Genomic DNA, 14,550 nt, shown 5'->3' with positions numbered 1-14,550 from the left:
ATGGCAGTGGCTGCCTCCTTGGAGGACGGGAGAAGGATGGGACTGGAGAAGGGACAGAGGGACTCCAACTCTACCACCAATGGTTTCTTTCTTTTCAAGAAAGAAACTGAAGTATATTAATATTTGCTCAATCAGAATGGTAAATACATGGGCTATTATACTACTCTCTGTAGTTTTCTGTAATTTAAATTTTTTCAAAAAAAGAAAGAAAGGAAGGAAGGACATGCTGAGCCCAGAAATAATTCTTATTGTTTAATCATCTATAATGTGGAAACCAGTCATCAACAATGCTTCCCAAACTCATTTACATACAATGCATAAAATCAGATACTATACATACAGAAATTCAACGGAAAACCAACTTTTTTCCACTCCCTTATGCTGTTAGAGCAGCAAACAATGGTTGCTAAGCTGCCTGAGACACTGGGGACTGACTGAGGAATGGCGTTTCCTTCCCTCACATGAAGCTGTTAAAGAGCTGCTTATTGGGCCTTTGCTTCCCCACTAGCCACATACATGCTGTTCCTAACAGGCACATCCAACGTATATGAGGATGGTATGGTATAAATAATTTAAATATTTACCTTCATTTGTTAACAATCATTAAGTCTATTTTGATATTCCTGGCTTATTTTCAAAATTTATTAGACACATTCAAAGATGGATCTCCCTGGAAATTATTTTTTCCTTTGTTTTTATAACCCATTTGATAACCCTAATAAACTGTTTAGAAATGTTTTGAGAAGTGATCATAATAATGGTGGTGGTGGTAACTAATGTGTATAAAGTGTGCCCAGCACTGCACACTCTAAGTGCTTTTCCTATGTCATCATATTTAAACTACACAATCACCCTGCAAGGTAGGTGCTATTTTTAGCTCCGTTTCTCAGAATATTAAAAAAATGTTTCCAAAGTCTCATAGTAAATAAACAAAAGCCTGGAATTTCAACCTAGTTTTCAAATACAAACCAACAGAGAAAGTAGATTCGACTAAAACCTACTTTGTTGCCAACTTCACATGAATGCATCCTTTCTGTTAAGGAAGGAATCTGTGTTATCACAATGAATCTAAGCCAGCATGGGGACTTCCCTGGTGGTCCAGTGGTTAAGACTCCGTGCTTCCAACACAAGGAGCACAGGTTAGATCCCTGGTTGGGGAACTAAGAGCCCACATGCCGAGTGGTGCGGTGTGGCCAAAAAAAAAAAAAAGCCAGCACGGCAAGAAAACCTTTTCATCTACTGCTCTCTTTGCTAATGAACTATCTGTTTAAGTTGATTTAATAAAACATTTCTTTGCAATAACTGGAGAAAATAAAATTCTCTAAATATCAGATTTAAAAATATTTATATCTTAACTATGATTTTTACCTGTGCCTATATTACGATTTTAATCTAAAATCAATTAAAACAACAAAGGAAATCAATCAAACCTTTCTCTGCATTCTTGATAGAGTTTTTCTCTTTTCCTTGAAAGTCATGAACTTTTTTTGTTTATTAATATCCTCTGTATCTTTTTTCACTTCTACTTCTTTGATCCTTAGGCACAAGAATGTTTTTAACATCTAGTATTGAAGAAAACACAAATACCAGCTTAATATTTATATTGCCCTCAAATACTTTAAACAGAATAAGCATTCAACAGTGTTCTTCCTTCATGCCAAAAAAACCCAAAATACAAAAAACTTTGAAACATCTTTTATCACATTTTACACAAAGTTCTATTATCTTTTTGTTAAACGTATTCAGTAAATTTTGTCTATGAAAGGACACTAGTATTTGGCTAAATACACATAATACTACTTTGCAGTGGAATAAGAACAAGGAAGAGAGAACACTACCTGGCACTGGTAGATAGGATTACAAAGAGTAGACAGGTCAGGAAAAGGTTTGGACCAGTATGGGAGAAGACGATGTTTATTAGACATTTCTAAACCAGCTTTAAATTCCCAAACCAGATTCAGTTTTGCAGTTAACAGTTCTAATCTTTTTTTCCCAACAAAAAAAAATGAAGACTAGTGTTATTAAGACAACTTACTTTTCTTCAGGCCAGTGGGTCTCCAACTTTAGCAAACATCACAATCACCTGGAGGGCTTGTTAAAGCACAAAAAGCTAGACCCCATCCCCAGAGCTTCTGATTCAGCGGGTCTGCAGCGGGGCCCCGGAATTTGTATTTCTAATCCAGCTGATGCTGGTCCAGGGACCACATGTACTATTGCCTTAAGCCATTCAAAAAAGTTCAGAAACTAATTTAGAAACTGATGTACTGTGTGCTACAGCAACCATCCAAACACAAAGACAAAAGGGGTTTAAAATCCTATGTTTTCTGGGGAAGAAACCACTCTACTGACCTGCAGTCACAGCAGCATTCTTGGAGAAAAAAAGAACTACAGGTTTGTATTCTTCCGAGGTTCCAATATGTACATTTGGAAGAAAGCTGAGAACTTCATTTAAAGCATGTAATGAAAACAAGGAAGAACTAAAAGCATAAACACTGAACCTGAAGTCACTCTAGGTCTCAGAAAGATGTGAGTATTTTGTAGGTATTCTATGTGCTCATAAAATATCACCCACAAATGAAAAATAACTCCAAATCAAAGAATGCGGCACATGGTCAACTAATCTTTGGTAAGGGAATCAAGAATACACAATAGGGAAAGAATAGTCTCTTCAATAAATGGTGTTAGGAAAATTGGATATCCACATACAGAAGAATGAAACTGGACCCTTATCTTACCAGTCACAAACATTAATTCAAAATGGATTAAAGACTTAAATGTAAGACCTGACACCATAAAACTCCTAGAAGAGAAAACATAGAGACAAAGCTCCTTGACATTGGTCTGAGCATTAATTTTCTAGATATGACACCAAAAGCAAAAACAAACAAGTGAGACTACAGTAAACTGAAAACCTTCCATACGCAAAGGAAACCATCGACAGGATGCAAAGGCAACCTATGGAATGGCAGAAAATATCTGCAAATCATGTATGTGATAAGGGGTAATATCCAAAATACTAAAGAACTCTAACAACTCACAGCAAAAAAAACCTGATTTGAAAAAGAACAAGGGCTCTAAAAACACATTTTTTCCAAAGAAGACAAACAACAAATGACCAACAGGTAAATGAAAAGATGCTCAACAGCACTAATCATCATGGACATGCAAACCATAACCACAGTGAGATACCACCTCACACCTATCAGAATGGCTATTATGAAAAAGACAAGAAATAACAAGTGTTAGTGAGGCTGTGAAGAAAAGGGAACCCTTGTACACTCTTGGTGGGAATGTAAATTGACACAGCCATTATGGAACAGTATGGAGGCTCCTCAAAAAATTAAAGATACAATTATCATATGGTCCAGCAATCCCCCTTCTGGGTATATATCCAAAGGAAATGAAATCAGTATCTCAAAGAGATATCTGCACACCCATGTTCACTGCAGCACTGTTCACAAAAGCCAAGATATGGAACCAATCTACGTGCCCGCCGGAATAAAGCAAATGTGGGATATACATACAACGGAATGTTATTCAGCCTTAAAAAGAGGGTCCTGTCATCTCTGATAACATGGATGAACCTGCAGGACATCATGCTAAGTGAAATGAGCCAGACACAGAAAGATCAATACTGTATGATCTCAAAAAGTCACACCCACAGAACCAGAGAGTAGAGCGGTGCTTGCCAGGGAATGGAGGAAATGAGGAAATCCTGGTCAAAGGATACAAACTTTCAGTTATAAGGTGAATAAGTTCTGGGTAATAATACTGTATCATAGACCTGAAATTTGCTAAGAGAGTAGATCTTAAGTATTCTCACCACACAAAAAAGGTAACTATGAGAGGTGATGGATGTGTTAATTAACTTGATTGCAGTAATCATTTCACAGTGTATACATAGATTAAATCATCACATTGTACACCTTAAAAAAATCACATTACTATACAAGGTATATATATATACCAAGCAAATAAATAAATACCAAGAAAGTAAAGAAAGCAGTTTATATTCTAGCATCATTAAAATGAAAGTGTTTCCCTATGGCCAATTTCATGTTCAAGCCTTATTCCCTGATTACTCTAAAATTCTGAATAATACTTAAGCCCAATATTTGTAATGTTAGCGGTTCAACTAAAGTTATCAGCTATAAGGGATGAAAAGAATTTGACGGCAAAGGAAGAAGACTTCAAAATTAGGAAATAAAACAGTAAAAAAAAAAAAAATCAGCTTAACAATCAAAACTATATGACTAAAAATTAATGAAAATATCTAAGACCCAAATGAAGAAAACTATAAAACTTCACTTAAGAACATAAAAGAAAATGGCAAGATACTTGATATTCTTGAATATAAAAAAATCAATTCTGTAAAATAAGTAATTAAAATGCAAAATTTCTATAAAGCAAAAAGACAACACAAAATTAAAGGACAGAGCAACAAATAAATATTTGCAACTTATATAACAGAGACTTAATATCCTTACTATGTAACTTAAGCTCAACAAACACACAGAGCTTTTGTTTCTTTTGTTCACTACTTTATCCCCAGGACCTAGAACAGTGCCCAGTACATGGCTCATATTTATTCAAATATATGCACATTTTAAAAATTATTACATGTCTTTAAGAAAGTCAAATACCTGAGGAGAAAAACTGGCAAACAATACAAACAGGCAAAAAATTCAAATGACTAATAAATGTATGAAAGGAAGTAAAACCTCACTAATAAAAATGTGTAAACAAAATAATATACATTAATTTATGTAATTTTTTACCTATCGGACTAACAAAGATTAAAGAGTAAAAATATTCAACACTGGGTAGGTTGTGGGGAAATGACACTCCTATCACTAGCGGGAACACAAGTGATCAAATGTTTTTGGAGGACAATTTGGCATTAGCTCTCAAATATTTAAATGTGTATACTGTTGGATCCAGTATCCACACTTTAGAAATTTAACTCACAGAATACTCACACAAGTGTGAAAAAACAATGTGGCCCAAACATTCTTTTCCATGCTGACTGTAACAGCAAAAATCTAGAAACAACTCAGCCATCCATCAAGTAGGGACTATATATTATTCACATAATGGAATACTACAGCAAACTTGTTAAAAAGAATGGGATAGATAGGCCTATACATTAGTCCACAATACATTAAATGAAAACAGCTCCAGAATAGTTTCCAAAGTATAAACCCATTTTTTTAATTTTAAAATACAAAGTGTGTCTCTATCTGCATACAAAAACATCTAGAAGGATACACGCCGAACTGTTATGACTGGTTACTTCTGGGGAGCACTTTCACTTTATACTTTACACATCTATAAAAAATAAATTCCTCATAACAACTGAAAATTAACTTCGTAATTTAAAAGCAAACACAATATAAAGTGAGAAAAAAAAGGCTTACCTCTGGCCTAACTTCATAATTTCTGCCTTTCACAAAACCAGAAATCACTTTAATTACACCGAGTGATGCTTGGCCTAATTTATCTTGTTTAAAGAGTTTCTTTACTGCTTCACAACACATTTCAGATACCTGAAAAATAAAATGTTACACTAAACCAGTGTTTCTCAGCCTCAGCAGTACTGACATTTGGGGCCAGATAATCCGTTGTTGTGGGGCCCTGTCCTGTGCATTGGAGGATGCTTAGAAGCCTCCCTGACCTTTATCCACCAGAAGCCAGCAGCAACAATCCTCCATCACCATAGTCATGACAATCAAAATGTGTGCAGACACAGCCTGAAGAGGAGGGCAAAACCACCTCCTATTCAGAACCACTTCACCAAGCTTACATTCAAACAATTTTCTTGAAGAGACAGTATTTAACAAAGGACCCAATTTTAGCGAAAAATAATAGCGCCAAAAGAATTTTGGGAGGAAAAAAAATAATCGCATCGTCTATGATTTTCTGTTAAGGACAACAGCAACAAAAGCAACCCACCAATTTTGACATGTCATTCATGAGAGGGACAATCAGTACAATGATGTTGTTGTGAAAGTTGAAATGAGGCAGGGCCACCAGCAGCTCACACAGGCTCTTCACAGCCACCTCTGCCAGTCCCTTGTAGGCCTTTAAGGAAACCACGTTACTTTTCTTCAGCTTCCTTTGCTTCCAGTCTAATCAAGAGATAACTGTAGTTACTTTATTCATTGGCTAAAATTTCAATTAGTTTGTTTTACAGTAATAAGCAGTAATATGAAAAATCAACATACCATGTGACTTCTTAAGTATGAGCTGGCTACACTCAGACACAAGTACAGATGTGACCGTTAAATTTGCCTACCATGATCCTTCTCTACACTTAGACACAAGTACAGATGTTACCGTTAAATTTGCCTACCATCATCCTTGTCTACACTTAGACACAAGTACAGATGTTACCATTAAAATCTGCCTACCATCATCCACCCTCTGACTAACCACAATTACAAGAATCTTGGCTTTCCATAAGCATCATTTCCCCTGGCTTCTTGCTGATGCTCACTGTGGTATCTTTACCCAGGAGGTCCAAAAAAGTTTAATTTCTCCTTCAAAATAATTAATGATTCACAGTACCTCTTTTCTAGAAACTTCTACATACATATTCTGTTACTGTAACACAGTATCTTGAATGTGAGGATATGAAAATACGCTGATTTTTTTTCTAGAGTAGGTTCAAGACCTCCTCCTACATCATACACAACCAGAGATGTGAAAGACAATATAGAAGACAGTGCCTTGGCTTCATTTTATTTTATTATTTATTTTGGTTTTTTTGGCTGTGCCACGCAGCATGCGGGATCTTAGTTCCCCAACCAGGGACAGAACCCATGTCCCCTGCAGTGGAAGCATGGAGTCCTAACCACTGGACAGCCAGGGAATTCCCTAGTGCCTGTTTTAAAGTTGCTTCTCATATATGTGATTTTTCCTCAGACTGTATTCACCGTAAGTAAGAATGATACCTTCTATTTACTTAAAACTGACAAGACTTCATAATGGATGGGTGAATGGATACACAAAATGTAGTGTACACATACAATGGGATATTATTCAGCCTTAAAAAGGGAAGATAATATTGACACATGCTACAGCAAGGATGAATCTTGAAGACATTCTAATAGACAGACAGGTAGATCAAGTAGGTAAATAAATAAATACTAGTATGTAGGTTCCAGTCGGGATGCCAGAGCACAGAAGCAATGCCCATGCCACCCATCCCACCTCCATGTCATTACTGGGCCGACAGATTAAGTAGCTCTGCTGCAGCTGAGCTAGCAGCTGGGTGATCCTTAGACCCAGCACTGAGTAAAGGAGCCCAAGTGAGTCAGGTGAAAGCACCTCGCCTTGGCAATGAAATCTCTTCCCCATTCATGCCTGAATGCCTCCCATGTCCTTCCTCTTCTGAACGAAGAGAAAGAGAACAGGGTTTGACAGAAGAGTTTATCATCCCGATAATGTTAAGCCCATTTTCAAGGCACTCACTACAACCAGTTCACATTATCTTTCTCCCCTGACTACCCCCTTCAAATAAAAACCAGTAGAATATATGTGTCAGTGCTAAACTCTCTCGCTTTGTCCTAGCCTACCCTTCCCCCTCCCCTTGTCCTCAAGTCCACTGTCTATGTCTGTGTCTTTATTCCTGTCCTGCCCTTAAGTTCATCTACCAAATGCAAAATAGATAGCTAGTGGCAAGCAGCTGCATGGCACAGGGAGATCAGCTCGGTCCTTTGCAACCATCTAGAGGGGTGGGATTAAGGAGGGTGGGAGGGAGACACAAGAGGGAGGGGATATGGGGGTATACGTATGCATAAAGATGATTCACTTTATTATATAGCAGAAACTAACACAACACTGTAAAGCAATTATACTCCAATAAAGATGTAGAAAAAAAACCCTCAAAAAAAACCAGCAGAATAAATTCCAGCCATTCATGAATTCAAGAAACATACAACTACTTACTAGGTAAAGAACTGCAGCAACAATAATACTAATACTGATAGCTGATAAAGCACAGTGCCTAGTATAGGCACTATAATTCTACTTTATATCTATAAATTAATTCACCACTCACAACAATCCTATGAGGTAAAGTACTATCCTTATTCCCATTTTATAGACAGGAAAAACTGAGGCACAGAGAGATTAAGTCCTTTGCCCACCACATAGGTGGTGAACCAGAATTTGAACCCAGGAAGTCTGACTCTATAGACTCTGCTCCTGACCATACGCTACATGACTCTAAACACACAGGACAGAATATAGAATTCACATTCCTGATCAAAGCTAAGTGTGTTACATACTTTTAAGATATTTTTAATATACCTTTAACTATTTGCTCCAGATTTTCCAAGTAAAATTTATATTGGCTAACCAGGCCTTCTTCAAATTCTCTTAACTTCTGGGTTTCTTTGCGGATCTAAAAAGACCAAAAAAGATTATTTCCTTAAATCAAAATACTGAAATCCATTTTTAAATTACCACAAAATATGAGTGTCCCCACTATTTCTCCCATCTCTAGCTATGCAAAATTTTCAGCTTATTTTGTGTAGTAATTATATCCAGCATTACTATTTACAATAGCCAGGACATGGAAGCAACCTAAGTGTCCATCAACAGATGAATGGATAAAGATGTGGCACACATATACAATGGAATATTATTCAGCCATAAAAAGAAACGAAATTGAGTTATTTGTAGTGAGGTGGATGGACCCAGAGTCTGTCATACAGAGTGAAGTAAATCAGAAAGAGAAAAACAAATACCGTATGCTAACACAAATATATGGAATCTAAAAAAAAAAGGTTCTGATGAACCTAGGGGCAAGACAGGAATAAAGACGCAGATGTAGAGAATGGACTTGAGGACACAGGGAGGGGGAAGGGTAAGCTGGGATGAAGTGAGAGAGTAGCATTGACATATACACACTACCAAATGTAAAATAGATAGGTAGTGGGAAGCAGCCGCATAGTACAGGGAGGTCAGCTCAGTGCTTTGTGACCACCTAGAGGGGTGGGATAGGGAGGGTGGGAGGAAGACACAAAAGGGAGGAGATATAGGGATATATGTATGCATATAGCTGATTCATTCTGTTATACAGCAGAAACTAACACAACATTGTAAAGCAATTATACTCCAATAAAGATGTTGAAAAAAATTATATCCAGCATTACCTTGGTAGATTTTTCTGCCTCTGTTAGGGGTCGTATTTTATAAGAAGGAGTAATGTCTTTAAATAACTCCATCAGAGAAACTATCACCAGCTTTCGAACAGTAACAGCCACGTCAGGATCCTGTTCCATCAGCATGGAACGTAATTCTTTCAATTTTTTAATCTGTTAAAGAAATACCTTATATGGCTAGAGAAATGGCAAGACAATTATAAACAAAAGACAACAGCCTCACATCTGGCACAATAAGTGGAATTCACACAATGGCTCACAGTCTAGTACAGCCACACACAACTACAGACACTGCTCACATTTACAAAAGATATATCACTAAAGCTATAAGTTCATCATATTTTTGTTAAATAAGCAGTTAGAAAAAATATAATTTAAAAAGTATAAATTTATTAATCTATTTATTTTTTAGAAATTCTTTTTTTATTAGGTTTTCTATTTATGATGCTACTTTTTTTTTTTTTTTTTTTGCGATACGCAGGCCTCTCACTGTTGTGGCCTCTCCCGTTGTGGAGGCTCCGGACACGCGGGCTCAGCGGCTATGGCTCACAGGTCTAGCCGCTCCGTGGCATGTGGGATCCTCCTGGACCGGGGCACAAACCCGCGCCCCCTGCATCGGCAGGCGGACTCTCAACCACTGCACCACCAGGGAAGCCCGATGCTACTTTTTTTAATTGAAGTATAGTTGATTTACAATGTTTCAGGTGTACAGCAAAGTGATTCAGTTTTATATATATATAAAAACATATATTCTTTTTCAGATTCTTTTTCATTATACGTTATTACAAGATACTGACACAGTTCCCTGTGCTATACAGGTCCTTGTTGTTTATCTACTTTATATACCGTAATCTATACCTGTTAATTCCAAATTCCTAATTTATCTCTCCCCTGCCCCTTTCCCCTTTGGTAACCGTTTGTTTTCTATGACTGAGTCTACTTCTATTTTTAAAATAAGGTCATTTGTATCATTTTTTTAGATTCCACACATAAGTGATATCATCATATATTTGTCTTTCTCTGTCTGACTTACTTCACTTAGTCTGATAATCTCTAGGTCCATCCATGTTGCTGCAAATGGCACTGGGTTTTCCTAAAACATGTGTGTCCTATATTTCCCTAAAAACACTTTTTGAAATATATTAAAATGTTACATACATCAATCAAGTATATTATTCACCTATACATGAACTAATCAGGAATTAAATATAATGTATCCACATTTAGTTTCAACAAGATCATAGAAAGATCATTTGTATTATGTGATGAAGAAGTGAAAAGCTGATTTCAACAAATGTGCTTGACTGGATGAACTACCACTGCCTGCTGGAGTGCTCTGCTATCTTCAGAATACGCTGGTTGGTCAAAAATGTTTGCCATATAGTGGTGAGAGGACAAATACGCCACCACCTATTTGCAACCCTAACTTGTATGAAATGAGCATGAGGATCCAGAGTTAGAAGACCTGGGTTCCAATCTAGTAGCTATTAAAATATGAAACAACTTGAATTTGTAAGCCTTAATTTTTCAACTGTAAAATGAGATCAATAGCTCTTGTCTCTATGGCTTTATACTGATTATATGAGATCATACTGGTGAGAAATATTCCAAATTCCCCTCCCCAATTCTGCTCCAGACCTTTCCCCTCACTTTATTAGAAAAGGACAAGTACTACAGCAAAGCATACCCATATGAATTTTTTTTCTATAAATGTAAATAATCTATTTTATCATTCAATAAACAAATACTCATCACAGTAGGATGCTGGGGACACCAAGCTAAAAAGAATAGTACCCCTTAAATGACTTCATGTATATTTTATCATTTAATCCTCACAACAGTTTTAAAATAGGTACCATCTGGATTTCCCTGGCAGTCCAGTGGTTAAGACTCCACACTTGCACTGCAGGGGCACAGGTTCGATCCCTGGTTGGGGAACTAAGATCCCACATGCTGCGTAGCGCAGCCAAAAAACAAAAAAGTACCATCCTCTTTTTAGAGATGAAGAAAATGAGCTTGGGTAAAACGACTTTCCCAAAGTCTAACAGATAGTACTTAAAAGAGCCAAGGGGCTTCCCTGGTGGCGCAGTGGTTGAGAGTCTGCCTGCCGATGCAGGGGACACAGGTTCGTGCCCCAGTCTGGGAAGATCCCACATGCCGCGGAGCAGCTAGGCCTGTGAGCCATGGCTGCTGAGCCTGCAGGTCCAGAGCCTGTGCTCCACAACAGGAGAGGCCACAACAGTGAGAGGCCCGCGTACCGCCAAAAAAAAAGAGCCAAGACTGAACCTCAGGTTTCTTGAGCCCACATGTTATAACTATCACCACCTTTACCCCCATGCCCATGGCTCACTGATAATTCATTATAACTCTTCAGTCTACTTTATTTAAAACAGATAGACTTTTTCTGGACTTCCCTGGTGGCGCAGTGGTTATGAATCCACCTGCCAATGCAGGGGACACGGGTTCAAGCCCTGGTCTGGGAAGATCCCACGTGCCACGGAGCTACTGAGCCCACGTACCACAACTACTGAAGCCCGCACGTGTAGAGCCCGTGCTCCACAAGAGAAGCCACCGTAATGAGAAGCCTGCACACCGCAATGAAGAGTAGTCCCCACTCGCTGCAGCTAGAGAAAGCCCACGCACAGCAACGAAGACCCAATGCAGCCAAAAATAAATAAGTAAATAAATTTAAAGAAAAAAATTTTTCCACTTACAATTATTCCTGAACTAATCTCACTGGCTTTTGTGTACCACCTTCCTTAATAACTCTGCAGATCAGTCAAGCAACTTGCAAGTTGGTTCCTCCTCCCTAGTACTGTTAATTTTTACACTTAACCACTTTTAGAGTTACAACATTAAGTCCAATATCTTCATTTAGAGATGAAGAAAGTAAGACTCAGAATGTTTAAGTAACTCTTCTAAGACTACAGATTTGGAGTAGGCTAAGGTCCTGTGTACTCTTATTCTAACTCAGCTACTACATTTTGTTAATGCTCTTCCTTTCTGTGTGTGCATATAGCTAACAAAAGAATATTAAAAGATTAGACTGATACACCATATAATATGAAGAGCCTAAGGAAATTAATTATACTTACATTACTTTCTGGATCTGATAATATGGCAGATGCCAAGGCTGCGATACGCATTTTCTTCTCCTGTAGTTTCTTCTTCCTCTCAATTAAATGTTCTTCTAACGTCAGCTCTTTAATGGGTTCTTCAATGATCTCTGAAACAGATTAGGTTTCCCCTCTTAAACATGTCTTTATTTACAAGTATCCAAGAACCTTAATTAATAAAATAATTTTCTTGTAGTAACAAATAATCGGGACTTCCCTGGTGGTGCTGCGGTTAAGAACCCGCCTGCCAATGCCGGGGACACGGGTTCGAGCCCTGATCTGGGAAGATCCCACGTGCTGCAGAGCAATAAGTCCATGCACCACAACTACTGAGCCTGTGCTCTAGAGCCCACGAGCCACAACTACTGAGCCCACGTGATGCAACTACTGAGCCCGCGTGCCTAGAGCCTGTGCTCCGCAACAAGACAAGCCACCACAATAAGCCCATGCACCACAACGAAGAGTAGGTCTCGCTCCATGCAACTAGAGAAAGCCCGTGCACAGCAACGAAGACCCAACACAGCCAAAAATAATAAATAAAATAAATAAATTTATAAAAAACAAATAATCATGATAGCTAACTTTTATCAAGCACTTGCCATGGGCCAAGATTACTACATATCACCCTCTCAACAATCACATGAGGCAAGTACTATCATTAACCCAATTCTGTAGATACACTGAGGCAAAGAGAAAGTAACTTGCCTAAGCTCATATCCCTGGCAGAAATGGGATTCAAACCCAGGCAGTCTGACTTAAGAGTTCACATTTTTAACTACTGTGCTAATAAACCCACAATAATTCATACTAATTAAGGGAAAGAGCAATCTCATTTAGTTTTTTTAAAAGTACATGCTCCTTTGTTTTCAACTCTATAGTCCTTTGAGCTACACAAAAATACATCCACCTTAAGAAATTCACAGGGAATTAGAGTTAATAAACACACAAGCATAATCTGTAATGAGCTGATGAAGGATGCCTAAAAACAGTTAACAGTTGTCCTGTAATCTCATTTACACTAATATGGTTTGCTAAGAGAAAGTAAAATTTAACCAGCTTGTTCTCTCACAAATTCCAAACCAATATAGTTTCAAACAATAAAATACGTTCAGGGCTTCCCTGGTGGCGCAGTGGTTAAGAATCTGCCTGCAATGCAAAGAACATGGGTTCGAGGCCTGGTCCAGGAAGATCCCACATGCTGCGGAGCAACTAAGTCTGTGTGCCACAACTACTGAGCCTGTGCTCTAGAGCCTGAGAGCCACAACTACTGAAGCCCGCATGCCTAGAGCCCATGCTCCGCAACAAGAGAAACCACCGCAGTGAGAAGCCGGTGCACCGCAATGAGGAGTAGCCCCCGCTCGCCGCAACTAGAGAAAGCCCACATGCAGCAATGAAGACCCAACGCAGCCAAAAATATATAAATTAAATAAATAAATTTATTTTAAAAAATAAATAAAATACGTTCTTTCAGTTTAACTTTGATTAGAACTGTTCTAGCTCTTAGAACCCACATTTAGTTATGTAAAGCAGACATACATAAAGTATAATTGGTCTAAGAAAGAACCAAAATAATTTTGTACCACAGAATCATTTTTACAATTTAAGCTAAAAAGTGAACAGTTATTTGTAGGTAGGTCCTTCTTTACAATTAAAAAGAATTCAAAACAGTAACAATTTATAAGATTCTTCATGCATACCTAGACATCACAAACATAACTGAATAAAATTTTCCATAATAAAAGCAACAAAAAATCAAATTACAGGGCTTCCCTGGTGGTGCAGTGGTTGAGAATCCACCTGCCAATGCAGGGGACACGTGTTCGAGCCCTGGTCTGGGAAGACCCCACATGCTGCGGAGCAACTAAGGCCGTGCACCACAGCTACTGAGTCTGCACTCTAGAGCCCATGAGCCACAACTACTGAGCCCACATGCCACAACTACTGAAGCCTGTGCGCCTAGAGCCCATGCTCCACAATGAGAAGCCACTGTAATGAGAAGCCCACGCACCACAACGAAGAGTAGCCCCCACTCGCCACAACTAGAGAAAACCCGTGTGCAGCAACAAAGACCCAACACAGCCAAAATTAAATAAAAAATAATTTTTTTTTTTTAAAAAGACTCAAGTTACACAAAGTAAGACTTTCAAAATGTGGGAAAATGTTCGAAATGAGCTTGAAATGACCAGTACTCCAAAATGCACATTCCAGATTTTATGTAAAATTAATTCACTATTAAGTAAAAAAATGTAATTCTCAATTAACAA

At 38.0% G+C, this 14,550-nt stretch overlaps 1 protein-coding gene across 4 annotated transcripts in view; it reads right to left on the bottom strand.

The window, feature by feature from the left end:
• The window catches only part of NOC3L (NOC3 like DNA replication regulator), a 45,348-nt gene that overhangs the window by 26,322 nt on the left and 4,476 nt on the right, over positions 1–14,550 (bottom strand). For all 4 annotated transcript variants that reach the window (XR_013824312.1, XM_079900339.1, XM_079900340.1 and 1 more), the window contains exons 6-11: positions 12,266–12,396; positions 9,162–9,323; positions 8,314–8,407; positions 5,953–6,128; positions 5,418–5,546; positions 1,431–1,562 (exon numbers count right to left, since the gene is read on the bottom strand). Coding sequence is in view for 3 of the 4 variants with exons in the window: in XM_079900339.1 (XP_079756465.1) it covers positions 1,431–1,562; positions 5,418–5,546; positions 5,953–6,128; positions 8,314–8,407; positions 9,162–9,323; positions 12,266–12,396 (824 nt within the window). In the remaining variant the exon portion in view is untranslated. The remainder of the gene's footprint in view (positions 1–1,430; positions 1,563–5,417; positions 5,547–5,952; positions 6,129–8,313; positions 8,408–9,161; positions 9,324–12,265; positions 12,397–14,550) is intronic.

This window comes from Stenella coeruleoalba, assembly GCF_951394435.1.
Source record: "Stenella coeruleoalba genome assembly, chromosome: 16".
Lineage (NCBI taxonomy): Eukaryota > Metazoa > Chordata > Mammalia > Artiodactyla > Delphinidae > Stenella > Stenella coeruleoalba.
The sequence above is the reverse complement of the archived record's forward strand: the minus strand, read 5'-3'. Positions and strand labels throughout refer to the sequence as shown.